Source organism: Tamandua tetradactyla, chromosome 13 (genome assembly GCF_023851605.1).
Source record: "Tamandua tetradactyla isolate mTamTet1 chromosome 13, mTamTet1.pri, whole genome shotgun sequence".
Classification (NCBI taxonomy): Eukaryota; Metazoa; Chordata; class Mammalia; order Pilosa; family Myrmecophagidae; genus Tamandua; species Tamandua tetradactyla.
In genome coordinates, this window is record NC_135339.1 from 45,577,075 (window position 1) to 45,601,285 (window position 24,211).

At 35.4% G+C, this 24,211-nt stretch overlaps 1 protein-coding gene and 1 pseudogene across 2 annotated transcripts in view; one reads left to right on the forward strand and one right to left on the reverse strand.

The window, feature by feature from the left end:
* Positions 1-24,211, reverse strand: part of PRKG1 (protein kinase cGMP-dependent 1) — a 1,184,353-nt gene that overhangs the window by 713,311 nt on the left and 446,831 nt on the right. For both annotated transcript variants that reach the window (XM_077125297.1, XM_077125296.1), the window contains exon 3: positions 15,389-15,502. In XM_077125297.1, coding sequence (XP_076981412.1) covers positions 15,389-15,502 — 114 coding nt within the window. The remainder of the gene's footprint in view (positions 1-15,388; positions 15,503-24,211) is intronic.
* On the forward strand, positions 946-10,023 carry LOC143654534 (importin subunit alpha-1 pseudogene; annotated as a pseudogene).

Genomic DNA, 24,211 nt, shown 5'->3' on the forward strand with positions numbered 1-24,211 from the left:
TATTCTTATTAGTATTATGTCCACTGCAGCAGTTTTCTCTGGAAAGAATATGGTGAACATAGGAGAGATTAAGATTGTTCCTATGGTAATAAAAGGAAACAAATTAGACATCAGAAATCTGGAATATCTGGCTGCACCCTAAGATAAAATCTGTAGTTGTCACTTATTTGAAACATACTTTTAAAAATAATCGATGTTCTAAGAGCAAACCCAATAATCATCTTTTAGATAGTTCAAGGTCTTCATGTACTTATCACTTTCTCCGGTTTGTGAATACATGTGGACACACACCACAAACACCTACAAACATTTCTTATGAAAACCATGAGAATTCTCTTAGGAGGAAAATAACGACAACAGAACTATCAGATAACACAGATTAATGCTGTTTACCTTCTAATAATCCAAAGTCTTGTCTCTAGGCTGAAGTATTGCATTGGAATACCCAGGCTGTGTGAACTAATCACTGCTCTCTATTTATCCTTCCTTGTAGATTGGTATTTGATGTTAGCATTTCCTGTCCAGTTCATTCAAAGTAAACATCCAGACTCTTTGCCTGACAATGATTGGGGAAAAAGGAGAGGTACCTCAGGGTCTGGGATCCTTCCTGGGACCTCAGCCTTTGGAATTTAGCCTTCCTACGCTTCTCTACCTACGGTTTTCAGCCTGTGCTCTGGGTTCCTCCATGGCACTTGACGAGTTCTGCAAATAATGAAGATCCCAACTCCCTGCAGAATACTGTCATGCTTTTATAGCAGTAATTGTGATAACAGCAATAACTGTAACACAACAGCATTCGCTGAATGCTCTCTACATGCCTGTGTCTGCACTAAGCCCTTCGAAGACATTCCCTTAACTAACCCCTTGTTATAATCATGAAGCAGGTCCTTAGCTTTTTTTCTTTTTGCATGGGCAGGCACCAGGAATTGAACCCATGTCTTCGGCATGGGTCCTTACCATTTTACAGGTAAAAGAAATAATGCCAGAAATACTAAATTATTTGCCCAAGGTCACATAGTAAGTGGCAGAGGATTTGAGTCCAGCAACAGGATTCTCTTCTATGCTCTGAACTATTCTATTCTTAAATTTGGCACAGGTCACTTTCTATCTCTTCCACATTATTCTGGTCCAGAGTGATTTTGCTCTCTCTTCAAATTTATTCTGTTTTTCTAAGACTCTTCTTTTTCGTTGTTGTTGCTGTTTTTTAAATTTTATTTTTTATTGGAAAAGTCATCAATTTTCAGAAAAATCATGCAGAAAAAAGAGAGTTCCCATATATCTCCATTCATATAGTTTTCCCTATTAACACTTTGCATTAGTGTGGTAGCTTTGTTACAATTGAAACAATATTATTATAATCATACTGTTAACTAAGTCTACAGTTTACAGTAGGGTTCACTGTTAGTTGTATAGCCCTATATTTTTTAATACATTTTTATTCTAGTAACAGATACAACTAAGCATCCCCTTTTAACCACATTCAAATATATAATTCAGGACTATTACATTCACAATGTTGTGCTACTATCATCACTACCCATTACTAAATCCTTTATATCTCACACCAAACAGAAGCATTGCATCAATTAAGCATTAATTCCCCATTTTCTACCCCACCCTGGCTCCTGGTAACCTGTATTCTAGTTTTTGACATTATGAATTTGCTTATTCTAATTATTTACTATCAGTGATATTATAAAATATTTGCCCTTTTGTTCTGGCTTATTTCACTTAATATGGCATCTTTAAGGTTCATCTGTGTTGTTACATGTATCAGAACTTTATTCCTTTTCATGGCTGAATAATATTTCAATGTATGCATATTTCATATTTGTTTATCCATTCATCATTTGATGGACACTTGGGTTGCTTCCATCATTTGGCAACTGCAAATAATGCTGCTATAAACGTCAGTATGTAAGTATCTGTTCAAGTCATTGCTTTGAATCCTTTTTGGGTATATATCTAGAAGTGGGAATACCAGGTCATATAATTCTATACTATTTTATGCTATTCTGAGCAACCATCAAACTGTTTTCCACAGTGACTGATCCTTTTCACATTCTCACTAATAATGAATGTGTTCCTATTTCTCTACTTGTTATTTTAGTTTTTTTTTTTTAAATAGTAGCTTTCTATTGGGTGAAATAGTGTCTCATGGTTTTGTTTGCATTTCCCTAATGGCTAATGATACGGAGTATCTTTTCATATTTTTTCTTGACCATTTAGAGAAATGTCTATAAAATCTTTTGTCCATTTATATATTGTGCTGTTTGCTTTTTGTAGTTGGGTTATAGTATTTCTCTAATATATTCTGGATATTAAAACTTATCAAATATGCATTTTCCAAATATTTTCCCCATTCTATATGTGACCTTTTTACTTCCATGATGAAGTCCTTTGAAACACATAAGTCTTAATTTTGATGAAATCCAATTTATTTCTTTCGTTGCTCATACTTTTGAAGTAAAGCCTAAGAAATAAATGCCTAACATGAGGTCCTGAAAATGCCTCCCTAAATTTTCTTTAAAGAGTTTTAAAGTTTTGTTTCTAATATTTAGGTATTTGATCCATTTTTATGTTAATATTTTTATGTGGTGTAGAGGTCTAACTTCATTCTTGTGCATATGGATATCCAATTTTCCCTACACCATTTGTTGAAAAGATTATTCTTTCTCCATTGTGTGGACTTGGCATCCTTGTCAAAAATCAATTGACCATAGATTTGTGGATATATTTCTAAACTCTCAATTCAATTGATAATTATATGTATCTTTATGCCAGTACCATGCTGCTTTGACCACTGTAGTTTTGTAATAAGCTTTAAAGTTAGGAAGTATGAATCTCCTAACTTCTTTCTTCTTCTTAAAGATGTTTATGGCTATTTTGGGCCCCTTACCTTTCCAAATGCATTTGACAATTGATTTTTTTCATTTCTACAAAATAGGGCATTATAATTTTGATGGGGATTGCACTGAATTTATAAATCAATTTGGAAAAAACTGACATCTTAATATTCTGTCTCTAATCCGTGAACATGGAATGTCCATTTATTTGAATCCTCTGATCTATTTTAGCAATGTTTTTAGTTTTTGTGTATAAGTCCTTTATATCTTTCACTAAATTAATGCCTATATATTTTATTTTTTTAGTGGCTACTGTAAATGGACCATTTTAATTGATTTTCTTTTCAGATTATTCATTACTAATGTGTGAAAATACTGACTTTTGCATGTTGATCCTGAACCCTGCCACTTTGCTGAATTTATTTATTAATTTATTTATTAACTCTAGCAGCTTTGTTGTGAAGATCAGGGTTTTCTATATTTAGGATCATATCTATCATGCAAATAACGAGTGTTTAACTTCCTCCTTTCCAATTCAGATGCCTTTTCTTTCTTTTCCACGCCTAACCACTTTGGCTAGAGCTCCTAGAACAGTATTGAATGGCAGTGGTGACAGTGGGCATCCTTGTCTTGTTTCTGATCTCAGAGGGAAAGTCTTTCACTATTGAGTATCTATGGAGTTTTAAATATATATTCTTTACTGTGTGGCATATCAAAGTTTCTTTTTACACAAAATTCTTTGTAGTCTTTCTGTTTTTATCTTGTTTTCCAACTAGATTTTATATAAATACAGGGTCTGAGTCCTCTTGCTTGGTATGGTTTTCCAGGGTGTTTAAAGTGCCTCACAGGTATCCTTCCTTGGTGATTTTCTGAAAAGTCAATATTCACTTTCTGGGATCCTTCTGTCACATTAGTTCCCCAGGATTCCTGCAGAAATCAGCTTATCTTGTCCACATATGTCAGCCCTCCAGCCCTCAGGGCCCTGCGGGTCTCAATCTCAAAGATCTCCCCATTTCTTTCTCAAAGACTGTGATTTACAGATGTCTTTTCATCTAATTATTAAAGCCAAGAGATATTTAATTCCTCTAGGAAGTCTGGGCCCTCATTATGAATTTAATCAATGATTACCTTGAGAGAATACCAAGGAACTTTCCCACTGTTGGTCCAATGGATGGGATTTAGCAATCCTGTGAGAGATTGTATACTGAGACATCACCAACTCAGTTGATCTCTTAAAAATATCCATCCATATGTGTTTACACATAATCTGAACTGCATGCAAAAGAACAAAAACTCAGCTGAAACTTTTTCCTTGTTGTCTTCCTATCAACATCCTAGCCATCAAATTCAATAAATCTTAAAGTGATTCTTGTTAACAAGGCTCAGCAGCCCATCATTTTTTAATTTTTTCCTTCCCTCTCAACCCTGTTTTTCTTTTAATTTTGCTTCTTACTGTTCTTCAAAAGAATATGTTACTAGTCCATGTAATGTTGGTACTCTTCTACTAATGCTGTTTCACTCCTTTAAAAAATGTAATTTTACTTAAATTCTCTGTTCAACAGCCACAAAACCTCACAATGATCCCAAGAATAACATGCAGCTCATTATATTGTCTGTAATTTACTTTTAAACACTTCAGCATATATGTGCATGTATACACTTTTTGCTGTATATTAGTGTGCCTATGCATAGGTTAATACTACACAACTATTGTTAGACTGTAGATCAGTGGTATTCAGACATTAGATGTATCAGAATTACCTGGAGAGCTCATTATACATCAATTACTAGGCTTCACCCCCAGGGTTTCTTATTCAGTAGGTTGGGAGATTTTGCATTTGTAACAAGTTCCCAGGTAAGGCTGATGATGCTGGTCTGGGACCACACTTTGAGAAACATTGAGGCATAAACAATTCAAGTTCCCTAATCAAGAGTCCACAGTCCAGGTGTGGACACGAGGTATGTTATTCAAGAGTCCACGCACCCGGAGGAAGGAGAGGATGGATGCTTAGAGCAAGTACTTCAAATGCTGCTACCTGAATTTGCACCAGAGTTGGTTAATGAGTTAGCACTACCAGACTGCATGACCTGGACTTCCATTTTCTCCTCTGGAAAATCATGGACAACCTCTACAGATTCCTGGAATGGGAGATTTGAAGATTGCATTAGACAGTGAATGGGATGACACATTGTAACTGAAAAGGCATTGTTGTCCTGATCACTTGGAAATGTATCCCATCAACAAAGGAAATCCCTTAAGAAGAGTGGGCTTCCCAGATTCATCAATGAGGGGCTAAGATTACATTTCCCTAGTAACTAAAGGAAACTCAAGTGGGAAACAAAGGCAAACACACCCATCGTGACTCAATTTTTTCCCCTTTTTTTCCTCTAATGCACTTGTTTTATAACAAATATAATTTCCTTCCTTATATTTCATTTACTATCTTTGAATTGCTCTTTACAAGTTCATAATTCCTAAGTATTTCCTAATTCATTGACATTGATTACTATGAAAGAAATATAGAAATACTTACCAATGTCTCAAATGGTCAACAATCAAGTTTTATTTCAGTTATTAGGGAAAAGTATATTTGTTTCAATGCATTGCACATATTAGTCTTGCGGTTGCTTCTGATTGCTCGTTACATGTCTAAGGCTTTGAGTTTATGAACCTCTGGTCATTATGGTACAAAGTTAATCCTTTTGTAACAGAGATACTGAATGTGGGTCCATGTTAAAAGCTCAAGAAAAACTGTAACACGCTCTGTAACTTTTTGTGAAAATGGAGACCTTGGGCCAATAGTCCTATAGAAGCACTTATGCTTAAACCCAAAATGAACCACTGCCAACAAATCTTAAAAGTTTGTGGTGGCAGCAGCATAGCAGAGTGTGAAGACTTACGGATCTACCTCTATGTAGCTATATGATCTGGGACCAGTCACTTAAGCACTCTAGGTCTCAGCAGTAAAATGGGATATCACCGCCACCTATCCCCGAATCTCTGGGTCTAGTGCATCACTCACAGCCATCAAACTCTTTTCTTAGTATTCACTGGTACTGTGGAAGGACTCATTAGGTTTGCCCGTGTCCTTTAAAAAATAACAGCAAGCCCATTATTTAAAACCTGACTCTTCTCTAAATATAGGAGACATTCAAAGAATCTGATGATTGAGTAATTAAAGGTAAGGGATATTTTATCTAACCTTAAAACGGGGTTATGTATTGTTATCTTCCTGCCTTCCTTTAACTGTAGGAGGTGCTTTTTTGCCCACATAGCACCGCTACATTATGACTCACTACCAGGCCTAACCACTTTGGAAATTGGATTCAAATCTTTTTGCAAGTAGTTGACTAGAAAACTAATAAATTCTGCATCTAAGCATTCCCATCAAAATTACAAAAAAAAATCTATAAAAGAAAAAAAATCTTAGTTTAATCATTGTCTTGTCTCCAAAATTCACAGTCTATTTAAATAAAGGAATGAGATGAAAGAATACCTGCTATATGTCTATTTGTTTATGTTAGTCTTATGAGGCATCATCGGTACCTAGTGAATTGATTCCTTTATTAAATAAATTAATTTCTCAGGGATTACATAATGGGATTTATGTTACTAATTTCACAGTATTCCTAAATAGGCAAATATAATAAAATTTTGCTAAGGAGAAGAATATGGCCTAATTAACTGAAACAAGTGTGCCGACTTTCCCCCCAGGCTACTGTAATAGGCTATGTTTGCATCTTTGCACAGAGTGATGACAACTCCTAGGAGACTGTTGAGCTATCCTGTCATTAGGATCATGTCACCAACCTAAATTCATGTAAGTTTATTTATATCATCATCGCCCTAAATTTATTTTGGGTCTTCTCTTTTCCTCCATGATTCTTGGTAGAAAGCATGCACTGGACTGGGAGAAAGCAAAGCATGATTCTTAATTTGCCTCCTATAAGGCAGAACATACTCATTAGAAAAGTTATCTCCTCTGCTTTTTTGCTGTGGCATGGCTGCTCATGCTTATTAAAACCAAATATATTAGCTGTCCATGTAACTTAATTGTGCTGACAACGTTGTTCCATTTTCACATGTGAATGTATCATTACCACAGATGTGAGGCTTTAAGGCACTCTAATATTTCCTATAAAGTAACGGATTGATTACGCCATGTTTTAGCCATCTTAAGAAATCGTCAAGGTTTACAGCCACTACAGGAGCTTCAGCTATGATTCCTTTCCACTAATAACACAAATCGGCATTTTTCCTTTACCAATAACTACTGTGTTATGGCAAGTATCACACTTACAACACACATAGAGGTGCCTGTTGAAAAATTTTCTCTTGAATCTTATTTTTCCTCCATTTACTGTTTTACATTTTTGACAGCAGATTTGGGGGGCCAGTCTGGATAACCCAATGTTGAAATGGAGCCACAAGGGAATATACAGACCATTTTACTGCATAGACTCAAATTTATTTTCATAACAAAAACACAAAAGGCCAAAATATTTAACTTTGTTCTTAAAATGTCTAAGGTCGTAAAACATATTAGCCAACTTCCTCCTCACTAATATCCTATGAAAGCTTAAATATGGGAGCTTTAAAGTACTCAAACCAGAAAAATACTTTAGCAAAGTGCTATTAACCTCGGCAATTTTTCATATTTATTGTAGGTTGTATAGTCCTTTTTTTTTTTGGAAGCACTGAAGTGCTTTAATACTGGAGGATTTAAAAAATATTTTGCCCAAGTAAACTCATAAAATAGCCTCCATACCCACAAAAGACATACATTGCAGATTGCTTTCTATGGTGACCAACTTGATCTGGAATCAAGATGTTTTCCTTTAAAAGAAAGAACCCTTTCATCCTGGGTTTTTATGGAATATATTTGAATGAGATCCTTTAAATTATAACTACCTCAGATTTCGGGGAAATGTGAACTGGAATGTAAAAGAGAAATAGGGCCTAATTTACTATCTTGAGACAAAAAAAAAATCCCAATTATATACCCAACTGAAGTTAGAATAAAAGGCTATATAATTCAAAGACCAAATAGATTCCTCTGCAGCTGTTTAATTTGTGGGAACCAGTTGAGGAAAATCTAAGTAAAACAACCATTCAAGAATCCTCGCAAATCCACACACAGAATATGTGTCATCGAGACCCTCTCTTTTTGTAAACTAAATGCCTCTTCATCTCGAATTTTAGGTTTCCAGCAACTTAATCTTTTCTATTATTGTGGTTTTGAAGCACCTTGGGCATAAATGAAAAATCTGAAGCCCAGGGTAAGTGCAAATTGATACTGTTTTAGTTATGAGGGTAGCGAAAGTGAAACCACAATCCGGAATGACACTTTAGGAAAACATGAAAATGACATGCTTCCAGGTGAGGACATTGATTGAGTTTTCAATAAACACATCAGAAATACCTGCAGCTTATGAGTTTGCAGATGGATGGTAGAATTTTCCTTTCTCTACACAATGCCAAAATATTTACACAAAGTATGAAAAATTCAAACCACGTTAGCGATGTCTGGTGCTGGAAAAACCAAAGACGTGGCAGCCTGTGAGCCCCATATCTCCTCTTGGGGAAGCCTGAGTCACTCCTGAGCATTGTCCCTTTGTCTCAACAATCACGTCCTCCAAAGAGAACAGGCTCAAGAACAAGGAGAAAGACAGTATAGAAATGAGGCAGCGGTGTATACAAGTTAATGTGGAGCTGAGGAAAGCTGAGAAGGATGACCAGATGCTGAAAAAGAGAAATGTTAGATCTTTTCTTGATTATGACTACTTGTCCAACTTAGGAAAATCATAATAACCAGGGTACTGTAAACTGCTCTGTTGATGATATCATCAAAGGCATAAATAGTAAGAATTTGGAAAGCCAACTCCAAGCTACTCAAATTGTTAGAAAACTGCTTTCTAGGGAAAAACAGCCCCCCATAGACAACATAATGTGGGCTGGTTTGATTCTAGAATTTGTGTTCTTCTTGGGCAGAACTGATTGTACACCACTCAATTTGATTCTGCTTGGGCACTCACTAACACTGCTTCCGGGACATCAGAACAGACCAAGGTTGTGGTTGATGGAGGTGCTATCCCAGCATTAATTTCTCTGTTGGCATTCTCATGTTCACATCAGTGAACAAGCTGTATGGGCTCTAGAAAGCATTGCATGCGATGACTCATCTTTCTGAGACTTGGTTATCAACATGGTACAGTTGATCCTGTGTTGGTTCTACTTGCAGTTCCTGATATATCAACTTTTAGCATGTGGTTACTTATGTAATATTACTTGGACATTTTCCAACCTTTGTCAAAATAAGAATCCTGTACCCCCATTAAATGCTGTTGAGCAAGTTGTTCCCAGTTTAGTGTGTCTCCTGCATCATGGTGATCCAGAAGTATTAGTAGGTACCTTGTAGGCCATTTCCTATCTTACTGATGGTCTAAATGAATGGATTGAGATGGTTGTTTTAAAACTGGAGTTGTGAAACTCCAGCTGTGAAAATTCTAGAGGCTATTGAATTGCCAATTGTGACTCCTGCACTATAGAGCCATAGGAAATATTGCTACTGGGAAAGATGAACAGATTCAGGTTGTAATAGATGCAAGAGTACTGGCCATCTTTCCCAACCTGCTAACTAACCCCAAAACTAAGATTCAGAAGAATGCTACATGGCCAATGTCAAACATCACAGCCAGCCATCAGGCCAGATATAGCAAGTCGTGAATTATGGATTAGTCCCATTAGCATTCTTTCTAAGGCAAATTTTAAGACATAAATGGAAGCCTGTATGGGCTGTGATTATACAAGTGGTGGAACAGTTGAACAGATTGTATACGTTGTCCCTTGTGGCATAGTAGAATCATTGATGAACTTTGTAATAATTTACCAAAATTATTCTGGCTACTCTGGGTGCCATTTCAAGTATCGTTCAGGCTGTTGAGAAACTAGGTGAAATGGAGAAATTTAGTCTAATGATTGAAAAATGTGGAGGCTTGGACAAAATTGAAGCTCTATAAAACCATGAAAACATGTCCATGAACAAGGTATCATTAAGCTTATGAGAAGTATTTCTCTGGAGAGGAAGAAGACGACCTGAGTGTCATGCCAAAAACCAACTCTGAAGGCTATACCTTCCAAGTTCAGGGTAGTGCTCCTGGGACGCTTAACTTTTAGATTGTATAGCTGAGATTTAAAATTGTTTGTGTACTATGTTTGGTTTAAATCTGTCATGTTGTTTCTACACTAAGAACTCTTTTTAAATGTGATTTGTTATTTAGCACTTTTACAACAAAACTATACTTGAACAGTTCAAAACTGTATACACTGTTAGAAACCTCCCCTCTCGATGCATTTCTTATTTCTATGTGGAATTTCATATCTTGCACTGTCCTGTATATAAAAACTAAATTCCACCCTTTTCTTAAAAATAAAACAATCTGTTCTAGTTTGCTAGCTGCTGGAATGCAACACACCAGAGATGGACTGGCTTTCAATAAAAGGAGATTTATTTAGTTAACGTATAGTTCTTTAGAGGAAAGGCAGCTAGCTTTCAACTGAAGTTCTCTCTTATGTGAGAAGGCACAGGTGATCTCTGCTGGCCTTCTCTCCAGGCCTTTGGGTTCAACAACTTTCCCTGGGGTGACTTCTTTCTGCATCTCCAAAGGCCTGGGCTGAGCTGTGAGTGCTGAGATGAGGCATGCTGAGCTGCTTGGGCTGTGCTACGTTGTGCTCTCATTTAAGCACCAGCCAATTAAATCAAACATCATTTACTGCAGCAGGCACGCCTCCTAGCCAACTGCAGATGTAATCAGCAACAGATGAAGTTCACATACCATCAACTCATGTCCACAGAAATATAACTAGGCACCTTCACCTAGCCAAGTTGATACCTGAATCTAACTACCACACAACCCAAAGATGTCATTAGAATCTTTTTTACCTTCTCACCGCATCTGGAGCTTTGGAGAATGGATAGACAAAGTAGTCATTCTTTATATTACATTTAATAAAGAAAATCTCAGGATATTAACCCATGAATAACCTCCAGATAGCTGTTAGATTTTTCTTTCTAATATATCGCTAAGTTTATATTTTATACCCTTAAGAGAACAGATGTATGAATATAAATCTGCATCAGAGTAGGATATTCTCTTTCCACACTCTCTGAGATTTTTATTTTCATAAATGGTTCTTAGTTTAAACTAGTGCTATCATAATAACCAGTGTTATACATTTAAGTACTTCCAGAATAATACCAATTGGTTTTTCCTAGATGAAAAACAAAGATCTACCTTAAACAAAGGAAAACAGAGCCTTCTTCAAATTATCATGGTGCTTTTTTCACTTGTATCACTATGAACAAGTTTATAGTCATATTTCCCAGCATATGTCAATATAGCTGTAATGAAACCTGTGGGGACAAAATTAGTTTTTGAATGTTCAGTTAAGAACTGAAAAGTGTTAGGATCACATTCATTAGCTGGGGAAGTCTTCAGAATTTATTTGAGAATGGGGTCATCTCTTTGGCCTAATAAATTTTTAGAAAGTGCTCACTTGAATAAAGAATGATTTATGTACACTGGAGAGGGATTTAATGTCACCAAGGATTTGGTCATGATTGTAAGATTAAAAATACATTAAAATGCTGGAGAGCTTTCATGTTGATCAAGGTAGAAAGAAGGGAGAAAGAGGATCATAAAGGACATTTTCAAAAATGAAAAGAAAGAGGGTGGTGTTGAGGAGAAAGGAATAACAAACCCAGGTAAACAAGAAAGAAAAAGATATGGAAGGAAGCTATTGATAGAAAGGTGATTCTTCTCAGATTTGGAGGATTACCTAAGTAGATTAATCTGTTTGAAGGATTTTTCAAATTGGCATTACTAGCAGGATGAAAGTTTAGAAGAAATGGTCAAGAATCAATACAAATCTTGAATCTTGACAAATGACTGGGTGTACTTTTGAGCACATTTTTCAATATCACATATAAATAGTAAAATATATTCTTTTGTGGTTATATTCTACAGTCATTTAGTAAAAGTAACATCCACAAAAGAATCTAACCAGAAAGAAACAAAACTATCTCTATTTGCAGATGATGTAATCTCATGTTAGAAAACCTATGTATCCATAAGGAAACCATTAGAACTAATAAATGATGAATTCAGCAAAGTGGCAGGGTATAAGATTAATATATACACATGAAAATCCAGTCATATTCCTAGCAATGTACAATCTGAAGATGAAATTTAAACAACTCTATTTATAATAACATCTAAAAGAATAAAATATCTAGGTATAAATTTAAGTAAATATATAAAAGTCTTGAATACTGAAAATTATAAAATGCTGCTGAAAGAAGTTAAAGAAGACCTTGGTAAATGGCAAGTCATCCCATGTTCATGGATTGGAAGAATTAACAATATTGAATTAATATGTCAGTATTATCCAAACCTGTATACAAATTTAGTGAAATCCCTAGCAGAATTCTGGCAGTCTTACTGCAGAAGTGGAAAAACCAATTCCTAAATGCACATGGGACTTACAAGGGGCCCTAAGTAGCCAAAGTAATCATGAAAAAGAGAAACAGCGTTGGAGAGCTCATACTTTCTAATTTTAAATTATATTACAAAGTGACAGAACTCAAAACAGTGTGGAAGTGGCACAAATTCAGACAAATAGTTCAGTGCGACAGAACTGAAAATCCAGAAATAGAGTCACATGCCCATGGTTAATCAATTTTTAACACGGGATCTAATTTCATACAGAGGGAAAAGAATAGCATTCTATAAATGGTGTTGATAAAACCAGATACCAACATGCAGAAGAAAGAGTTTAGTCCCCTACCTCATGCCATATACAAAAATTAAAATTTAAATTTAAAAAACACAATTAAAAATGGATCAAAGAAAGGAAATAAAACAACTAAAAATGGATCAAAGAAAGAAAAATGGGGCTAAAACTATAACAGCCTTTGGAAAAGATGAAGGAGCAAATCTTCATGATATGGAATTTGGCAAGGGAGTCTTAGATATGACATCAAAAGCATGAACAACAACAACAAAAAACAATAGACAAACAAAATTTCATCAAAATCCCCCCCCCCCCAAAAAAAAACCCTTTTGTGCAAAGGAAATTATCAAGAAATTCAAAAGACAACCTACATACAGAATGGGAGACAATGTTTCAAACAACATATTGGTTAAGGGTTCAATATGCAAAACATATGAACGATTCCTACAACTTAGCAAAAAAAAAAAAAGAAAAGAAAAATAATACTCAAGACATGGGCAAAGGACTTGAATAGACATTTCTCAAGAATATATATATAATTGCCAATAAACATAAAAGATGTGCAGCATCATTAGCTATTCGGGAAATGCAAATTAAAACCACAATGAGGTAAAACTTCATAGTTACAAGGATGAAAAATAAGTGTTGCAGTGGATGCAGAGAAACTGGAACTCTAGTGCATTGTTGATGGAAATGTAAAATGGTGTGGCTACTGTTAAATAAATATGGTGGTTCTTCAAAAAGTCAAATACAGACTTAGCATTTGACCCAGCAACCCCCATCTAGATATATATCAGAAAAGAGCAAAAACAAGATCACAAACAGATACTTGTTCACCAATGTGTATGGAATTATTCACATATCCAAAAGCTGGGAACAATCCAAATGTCTATCAACATATGAATCATAAAACAAAATATGGTAAATACACTCAATGGGATATTAATGTGCCATATGAAAAAATGAAGCTATGAGACACATCCAACATGAAAGAAACTTGAGACCATTATGTTCAGTGAAACAAGCAAGACATAAAGACAAGAATTGTATGATATCAGTTATAAGAGATGACTAGAAATTAGGGAAATTCCTGGAGATAGAAAGCAGATTTGAGGTTACCAAGAAAACCGGGGGTGGGTGGTGGGGAAGGGGGAAGGAGCACTGTTTGTTTTAAAAAATAAACAAAACAAAACTTCAAAAGAAAAAATAAGCAGCATATAACATTCCTTCATGCTAGAATATTTTAAACCTTGAAAATGCTGTATACAATTTTAATAAATCCTGTTTTAATCAAAATGTGCTATCCTAGCTTTTTTTTTTTTTTTACTAAAATGAAAACTTTTTCATGGCAATGAACCATGAGAGCAAATTTTATTTAATTTAATAGAATCATGACTTTTTTTTTCCAGTAAAGGCACTTTTTTAAGTGAATTAGAGTTGTGACAGATTCTGTTATGGTTCCCTAGACTTCATTATTCTTTGAGCCATATAATTAAATAATTACTCCAAATAAACACATTGCAGTTTCCTATCAATGGAAAAAGTCTTCTGCTTTCAGAAATAAAAAATCAATGCCGAAAAATACACATCTTATGTATCCTAGAGAGACCCCAACAGCACTGATTTCAAGAAGTTAACAGCAGATTCACTAACAAGACATGTAAGATGATTTCTGCAACGCTAGCTAACCATACATTTTTAGTTTCTTACAATCTCCAAGTTTCAGTGACATATTGTCAGTTACAGGCCTTACTTCTGAGATAAAAAGCCAATAAACACTCAAAATAGTGACATTGAATCCATTGATGAACATTAGTGACAGCTAAAACTGATACATTTAACAATTTGTTATTTTGGCAATAGCATTTCTTAAAACAATAAAACCTAACCAAAGTAATTTGTGATTGAAATAATCCACAGGACAATGTATGAGAAGGACTTTTCAAACATGAAATCCACACACAGCTGCCCAAAGAAAGATGAATCTTCCATTATTGGCTTTTGAACTAGGCTCTATTTATTATACAGTCATTGCATCCTATATGCAGAAAGAAGAGGAATTAGAATTTTTTTTTTTGCTCTCACTACTGCAGCTGCTTCTACCAAGGCAAGAAAAGTTGCTAGAAAAATCATATATATACATACATGTAAAATTAGGGAAATGAGCTGCTTTATTGCTCCAATTTAAAATAAGCTCAATCAGTAGAAAAGAAAAATGGTATAAAATACAGCTTGATGAACAGCTGAAGACAAGAATATACTCAGACGCAGTTTTAGAATCCAAGATAAATCTCACTCAGTGATTTCTGAATGGGATGAAGGACATTTCTCTGCATAATTTTTCTAAACCACTGAATGAACAAGTGGGATTTATGTGGGCATGTAACTCAAAATAGATGTCACAATTGCTTAAATATGATCTTAGGGTTTTAAAGGCAAAAATACCAAAATCTTGCTTCTAATTCTAATTTACAAAATGATATCTTATAAATTCTTATTTGAGAATTCTTGATTAAAAGGACAAACTTCATAATAGTCAGCAATAAAATTTAGGTTAGGCAGAAATGTTAACAACCACCCTTCAGTGGGAAAACACATACAACAATTACATTGCAAAGCAAAAAATAAAATATTGTTTAATAAAATTGCAAAGACTAAACTGAGAGGCATGGGTCAATTAGTCCTCATTTCACAGGACTAGAGTACAAAAGACACTGAAAGTAATTGAAAAACAATAAAACGGTCTTACTCTTGACGGTCGCTGTCCGTGTACAGTTGTAAAGAATAGCCAATTCCCCAAACACTTTTCCTGGGCCCATGGTACACAGCTTCACACCTTCTTTTGTAACTTCAACCTTCCCATCTAAAAAGAGAGGGGAGAAAACATACTTCATTTCATTTGTGGCATTTTTAATGTGACATAAGCAGTGCTAGGCTCTTTTTTAAAAAAATGCAAAACAATGAGCAATCTCCCCATGATACAACAGAAATGTATTAAATACATAAATAAAAAATCCACATCCTTTCTTAATCACTGATGAGAAGATGTGAGACGAGATGGAGAAGAAGCACCAGAAAAAGATAGAAACAAAAATGTAAACATATGAAATTATTCCAAAACCAACATTAGAAAAGTACAGTAATTCCAATTTTGAAGTCATTTTGAATCAGAAATAAAAACTGAGTAAGTGGGTACATTTTCTCTAGCACACTTTGTACTTGGAAATCTCATTTGAATAAGGCAGCTATTATGAAAAAGGAAATAACTTCAACCCTTGGGCATTAATTCTAGTTTATGATATCTTTTTATTTTTAATCATCTTATCTGACTGGGGCAAGGCTGTTTTATCTGTTTCCCAACACTGCGACATCATAATGAAAACAAACCACAAGGGTTGAGGGAAAAGAAAGAGGCCTTAAGACCATTTGCATTCCACAAAGGACTTGGAAAATGAAATGCCAAAGAAGGAAAAAGGAAACACCATGCACCAGATACACATTGTTGACTTCAAGTAAGGAAAATGTTATTCATGAGGAAAATGGAAAAAAATAATAATAAGTAATAGCTATGTACACAAAAAATCCCATCACCTAACACAACGGGGGCAGAAATCAAAAGTCAACATAATCTATTCTAGACTTAATCCTCCCTTTCTATTATTCCAAGTTACTTACTCCCTGTCTGCAGGAAACAAACAAAAAACCTGCTACTTGGCAAAAGAATTAGCTAGTGATTGAAGAGAATTAATGCTACCCCTGCGTTTTCAAAACGTAAGGCCTTCATGCATTTACTTCATAATTTTTCCTTGATTTTTGTTTCCTGTAATATTTAATTGTGTTGATTTCAAATTTACTCCCTCCTATTCCAATCAATTTAGTTTTATCCTGAGTAATATTTGTAAAATCGTTTGATTTGATGTGCTAATTACATTTTCTTGACACTTATTCAGATAAAATAACTATTAACGTAAAAAACTTTCATCCATCTGCCAGCAGTGCACGAGCCACGCTTCAGGAGATATTATTCTACCCCAAAAGCAATTACATCTAACTAAACAATGGAGAAAGAATGCTACAGTGATTAGGATAAAAGCCCACTCACTACTTAAAAGCCTACTCACTACTCTCTCTCTGTACTCCTCCTATCTATCTGCACAATAGGTGTGAACAAATACAACACTTCAGAAGGTTTGCCAAAACTTTTTTATGCAATACGGCCACACAGATATTCTAGCTCTCTCTTCATTACCTTATTGCCTGCAGGATAGACAACTCTTTCTCTTAGCCAAACTAGTTCAGTAAACCCATCTTTGGATAAGCTTCAGACACCTCCCATGGCATTTCTCACTGTTTCTTTCAGTGGAAAGCCTAATCCTCTAGAAATCTCATCTGCTACTCAAGACTGAGAGACAGATTTGAAATGTAACATATTGGTTAAGACATTATATAAATGGTCTGATATCAGACCAAGAGATGAGTTCTGTTTCTCTTGTTGGTTCTTCACTAGCCTTGTGACCTTGGGCAAGAGATTTAATTTCTCTATGCCTTAGTTTTTCATTAGTGAAACAGGTAAAATAGAAGCACCTATCTCATTGGGTGGTTGCTAAAGTTAAATAAAATATGATAAGTACAGTACTTTTGCAAAGTACCTGGCATATAGTAAATGCTTAATGTTAATTTTTTTCATTATATCCCTTTCTTATCATTTATATGGCTGGAGTTATTAACTTTAAAAAAGCACAATATTCCAATTTCTATTACAGAAACCAACCAAGATTCATGTTAGATAATAGGTTGTATTTTTTAAATTATTATTTTAATTAGACATGTAAGTTTACATAAAAGTCCTGTAAAAACCACAACACTCCCACATACTTCACTATTGCTGATGCCATCTTTGTTACAATTGATGAAAAACTTCAAAAATATGACTGTTAACCATAGTGCATAGTTTACATTAGTCCATTTTTCCCATATACCATCCTATGATTAACACCTGGTAACAGCGACATAACTGCATTAAAATCCATGAAAGGATATTCTTATATTAGTACTATCAACCACAGCCACTGTCCACAACAGGACTCACGGTGTGATACAGTCCTATGTTTATCTTCTAACTCTCCTTCTAGTGGCACACATGACCCAAAACATTCCCTTTCCACCATATTCACAAACATAATTCAGCACTGTTAATTATTCACAATCTCCTTTTCCAAACATTTACACTCAAATAGGAATTCTGCACAAAATAGCATCAGCTTCCCATTCTCTACTTCATTATATACCCTAATAACCTATTGTCCAGATTCTAACTATGAATTTGCTCATTATAATTCATTCCTATCAGTGAGATCATACAACGTTTATCATTTTGTGTCTGGCTTATTTCATTCAACATTGTCTTCAAGTTTCACCCATGTTGTTGCATGCATCAGGACTTCCTTCCTTCTTACAGCTGAACAATATTCCATCACGTATATATTCACATTTTGTTTATCCACTCGTTAGTTAATGGATATTTGGGTTGCTTCTATCTTTTGGAAACTGTATACAATGCTGCTATTAACACTGGTATGCAAATATCTGTTCAAGTCCCTGCTTTCAACTCTTCTGAGCATACACATGGTTGTAGGACTGTCAGATTGTATGGTAATTCTATACATACCTAGAAACCACCAAACTATCTTCCACAGCCCTTTTTGAACCATTTTACTTCCCCACCAGCAGTGAATGGGTGCTCCTATTTCTCCATATCTTCTCCTACACTTGCTGTTTTCAATTATTTTAATAGTGGCCATCATGGTAGGTATGAAATGATATCTCATTGTGGTTCTGATTTGCATTTCCCCAATAGCTAGTGATGTTTAATGTGCTTTTTACTGATTTTTATTTCCTCTTTGGAAAAATATCAATTCAAGTCTTTTGCCTATTTCTAAATTGGGTTGTCTTTTTTATGTACAGTTGTAGGATTTCTTTATATATTCTGGATATTAATAACTTTCCAGATATGTGGTTTTGAAATAATTTCTCCCATTGAGTAGGTTGCCTTTTCATTTTCTTAACAAAGTCCGTTGAAGTACAAAAGTTTTTAATTTTGAGGAGGTCCTGTTTATTCTTGTTTTCCTTCACTACTCGTGTTTTGGGTATAAAGCATTAAAAATCATTGCCTATCACAAGATCTGGAAGATGCTTCCCTACATTTTCTTCTAGGAGTTTTATTGTCCTGGCTCTTATATTTAGGTTTTTGATCCATTTTGAGCTAAATTTTGTATAAGATGTGAGATATGTATGTTCCTTCTTTTTTTCCCCCTTCATTCTTTTGCATAAGGATATTCAGTTCTCCCAGTACCATTTGGTGAAGAGAATATTGTCCCAATTGAGTGGGCTTGGAAGCCTTGTCAGGTATCATTTGACCATAGATGCAAAGGTCTATTTCTGAATTCTCAATTCAATTTTGTTGGTCAATATATCTATCCTTATGCCATTGCCATGCTCTTTTGACCACTGCAGCTTTGTAATATGCCTTAAAGTCAGGAAGTATGAGTCCTCCAACTTCTTTCTTTTCCAGATGATCTTGGCTAGTCAAACTCCCTTAGCCTTCCAAATAAATATGATAACGGGATTCACTATTTCTGCACATTAGGACACAGAAATTTTGGGGGGTAGATGGGGGCAGGGGATTTGGTGTACATGGGCAGGGAATCAAACCCAGGCCTCTGCATTGGTGAGTGAGCATTCTACCACTGAACCACCTGTGTACCCTGAGCCATAGAAATTTGATTTGCATTGCCTTGAACCATCAAGTCAATGTGGATAGAACTGACATCTTAACGCTATTTAGTCTTCCAATCCACAAACATAGAATAGCCATCCATTTATCTAGGTCATCATTGATTGTTACTAGCAATGTTTTATAGTGTTCTGTGTACAAGTCTTTCACAGCCTTAGTAAATTTATTCCTAGATACTTGATCCTTTTAGTTGCTATTGTAAACGGAATTTTTCCTTGATTTCCTCCTCAGATTATTCACTACTAGTACATAGAAACCCTGGGTGTGTGAGTGTAGTTCCATGATAGGATTCTTGCCTGCCATGCGGGAGACCTGGGTTCGATTCCTGGTCCATGCACTTTCCAAACAAACAAACAAAAGAAACCAACAAGAACAAACAAACAAAAAATTCAACAAATGGTACTGTAATAATGGGACAATCACATAGAAAAAGAGTGAAATGTGACATTGCCATACAGCATCCCCCCCAAAAAGAAAAGAAACACTGAGTTTTGCATGATTTTATATCCAGCCACATTGCTGAACTCATTAGCTCTAGTAGCTTTGGTGTCAATTTTTCAGGACTTTCTATACATAGGATCATGCCTTGCAATTCGCGAAAATTTTATTTCTTCATATCCAATTTGGATGTCTCTTTCTCTTTTTTTTTTCTAGTTGTTCTGCTTAGAACTGCAAGGACCATGCGGAATAACAGTGGTGTCAGTGGGCACTCTTGTCTTGTTCCATATCTTAGAGGGACATCTTTTCAGTCTTTCACCAGTGAGTACAATATTGGCTTTGGGTTTCCCATATATGCCCTTTATCTTGTTGATGAAGTTTTCTTCTTTCCTATCTTTCAAAGTGTTTTTATCAAGAAAGGATGCTAGATTTTGTTAAATGTCATTTCTCCATCAATCACAGGGGTAAGGAAGACATTGTCTATATTTTAGAACCTCATCTACTCTTTGAGGTCCCCTATATTCTGTATTACAAGTCTCTGATTTTCCCTTTTCCATGGTAATAAAATCTCCACTCATTTTTAAATATATATTTTTGAGCTATTTAAAAATATATTTTAAAATATATATTTTAAAAATATATTTTGAGCTATTTTACCCACATACAGTCCATCCAAAGTATACAGACATGGCCAACAATATCACACATGTTATGTATTCATCACCATGATCATCTTTAGAACCTTTCCATCATTCCAACAAAAGAGATAAAAATAAATAAATTACATCCCATAGCCCTTATCCCACCCTCTCATTAACCACTAGTATTACAATTACTCAATTTTTTCACTCCTTAACCTCTCTATCAATTATTTGTCCTTAATTTTTTTTACTTATCTGTCCACACCCTGGATAAAGGGTACATCAGTCACAAGTTTTCACAGTCCCATGATCACATCGTAAAAGCTATAGAGTTATACAATCATATTTAAGAATCAAGGCTCCTGGAATACACCTCAAGTTTCAGATACTTTCCTCCAGCCACTCCAGTACAGCATAAACTAAAAGGGATATCTATATAATGCATAAGAATAAACTCCCAGATAACCTCTCAATTCTGAAATTTCTCAGCGACTGAAATTTTATTTTGTCTTATTTCTCTCTTCCCCTCTTTAGTCAAGAAGGGTTTCTCAATCCCATGAGGCTGGGTCCCAGCTGATTGCTGGGAGTCACATCCCACATCACCAAGGAGATTTATACCCCTGGGAGTCATGTCCCATGTAAGGTAGAGGGCAGTAGTTCACCTGTTGAGTTGGCTTAGAGAGAGAGGCAACACTTAAGCAACAAAAGAGGTTCTCTGGTGGTGACTGTTAGGCATAATCATCAGTAGGCTTAGCTTATCCTTCACAGGAATAAGCTTCATAGGGTTAAGCCCCAAGATTGAGGGCTCTGCCTGCTGAATTGGTTGTCCCCATTGCTTGTGAGAATATCAGGAATTCCTGAGATGGGGAAGTTTAATATTTCCTCATTTATCCCCCAAGGGGACTTGGCAAATATTGTTTTACTCTCTGCCCAAATTACTTTGGGCATCACACTAACTTTTACGAATGAACAAGATCTCACTCCCTATTCAAGATTCCATGTAATAATGATGTTGAAATAAACTAAACAAGTTAAAATAGATAACGCACTACTCTAAGTATAAATTTTACACCAAATTAAACATCTCTCCCTTTGGTCTCGTATAGAAGTTGAAGTTTTAAAATATGGACAATATCCCCATCCGGATAAGCTTCATTCAGATCTCTGGTTGAAGTCAGATCCATTTTTCATCTTTTTTTTTTTTATCATTTGTTATTTAAGGTAGTGGTGATATTCATAGCTTCAGAGCTCTCACTCTAAGACTCAGATGTTCACATAAATACCCCAATTTTCAGGAATGGCGAGGTTAGACACAAATAGCTCAGTGTCTCAGAATTTAGAAATATCAGTCACAATTCCTAAATATATATGACTGCTGTAGGAGCTTACAATCTAGGACTCTTTACAATAGGCCTCAACCTTATAACCCATGCTCTTGACTTCAGTTCTCCGAGTTTGTATATTATAGTTAGTTCTTATAAGTGGAGCATAATATTTGTCTTTTCGTTTCTGACATTTCATTCAACACACTGTCCTCAAGGTCAATTCACCTAGCTGCACGCCTCACAATGTCATCCCTTCTTGGAGCTACTCAGTAGTCCATTGTATGTATATAACACAGTTCCCCCTTCCGTTCCCACCTCCACCAACTATGAATCACAGAACTTTTGCCATAAACACCAGTGTGCAAATGTCCTTTCATGTCCCCACTATTAGTTCCTCCAGGTGTATACTTAGCAATGGAGTTGCAGGATCATATGGCAACCCCACCCCAAGTCTCCTGTGGAGCCACCGCACTGCCCCCCAGCAAACCTGTCACCTCTCAGCTTCCCTACCAAAAGTGAACAGGTGCACCTCCTCCACATTTTCTCTAGCACTTGTTTCTCTCTGTTCATTTTTAAAGTTTTATTTACACGTCATACAATCCAACATAAGTAAAAATCAGTGGTTCTTGGTACAATCACATAGCCATACCTTCACCACCACAATCTACATGAGGACATTTCTTTTTTCTTCCACAAAGAATCCCATATTCCCTGCTTCGTAACATTTAGTTTTGGCATAATGCCTTTGTCACATTCAGTAAAAGTATATTACATGTACTGCTGACTACACATTCTAGTTTGCATTGTTGGTATTTTTTTTTTCCCTGTATACCATCCCATTTTTACCACCTTGCAGTGTCGACATTCATTTGGTCTCCCTCAAGCAAAAATACTCTCATATTTGTACATTTAATCACCATCATTGTCCACTGTAGGCATTCCTAAATTATACAGTCTCAGTCTTCATCCTCTACCTTTCTTTCAGGTGTCAAAAGTGCCCCCAGCCCATCTCCCTCAGACATACACACATTTAGCTTCATTCAGTGTACTTACATTATTGTGCTACCATCAGATAGTATTGTGCTATCCATTTCTGAATTTCTATGCTTAGTCCTGTTGTACATTCTGTATTTCTGCAATGCCAAATGCCCTATCTCTACCTCTTTCTATTTCTTGATAACCTGTGTTCTCAACTTTAACTCTCAAAGTTCACTCATCAATGTTAGTTCATATTAGTGAGACCATACAGTAGTTGTTCCTTTGTTTCTGGTTAATTTCACTCTACATAATGAGTGAAAGCTTCATCCACATTGTTACATACTTCGTGACTTTATTCTGTCTTACAGCTGCGTAATAGTCCATTGTATGTATGTACCTCAGGTAGTTTAGCCACTTGTCCACTGACGAACATTTGGGCTGTTTCCATCCCTTGGCATTCATAAATAATGCTGTTATAAATATCAGTGTGCAAATGCCTGTGTTCTTGCCTTCAGTTCCTCCAAACAGATACCTAGCAATGGGATTACTGAATCATACGACAGTTACTTAGCTTCCCAAGGAACCACCAAACTGAGTTCCAGAACAGTTGTACCACTTTACATTCCAACTGTTCAGTACTGTTCTTTTTCTTTTTTTTTTATAATAGTCACCCTAGGTGGTGTAAGATGTTATTGCAATTGTGGTTTGGATTTCCATTTCTATAATAGGCAGTGAAATTCAGCTTCTTTTCATGTGGCTTTTAGTCATTTATATTACCTCTTCTGAAAAGTGTCTGTTCATGTCTTTTGCCCATTTTTTAATAGGTTTGAGTTTTTGTTGTTGAGTTGCAGAATCTTTATATATTATAGATATTAAACCCTTACCTGATATGTGGTTTCCAAATATTGTCTCCCATTGTGTAGGCTGCCTTCTTACTTTCTGAACAAAAAATAAAGAGTACTTTGATACATACAAATGTTTAATTTTGAGGAGCTTCCATTTATCTATTTCTTTTCTCATTGTGCTTTGGGTATAAGGTCTTGGAAACTACCTCCTTTCACAGGGTTTATGAGATATTTCCCTACATATTTTTTCTAAAAGTTTTATGTTCTCACCCCTAATGTTTAGGTCTTTGATCCATTTTGAGTTGATTTTTATATAGGGTAATATAAATGGATCCTTTTTCATTATTATGCACATCAATATCCAGTTAGGTAGTTTTCCCTCTTCAAAATTTTTTTTCAAGAGTTTGAGCAAGATTAGTACTAATTCTCTCTTGAATCCTTGGTAGAATTCACATGTGAAGCTATCTAGTTCTGGACTTTTCTTTTGGGAACTTCTTAACTGATTCACTCTCTTTACTTGTGATTTGGTTTTTGAGGTCATCTATTTCTTCT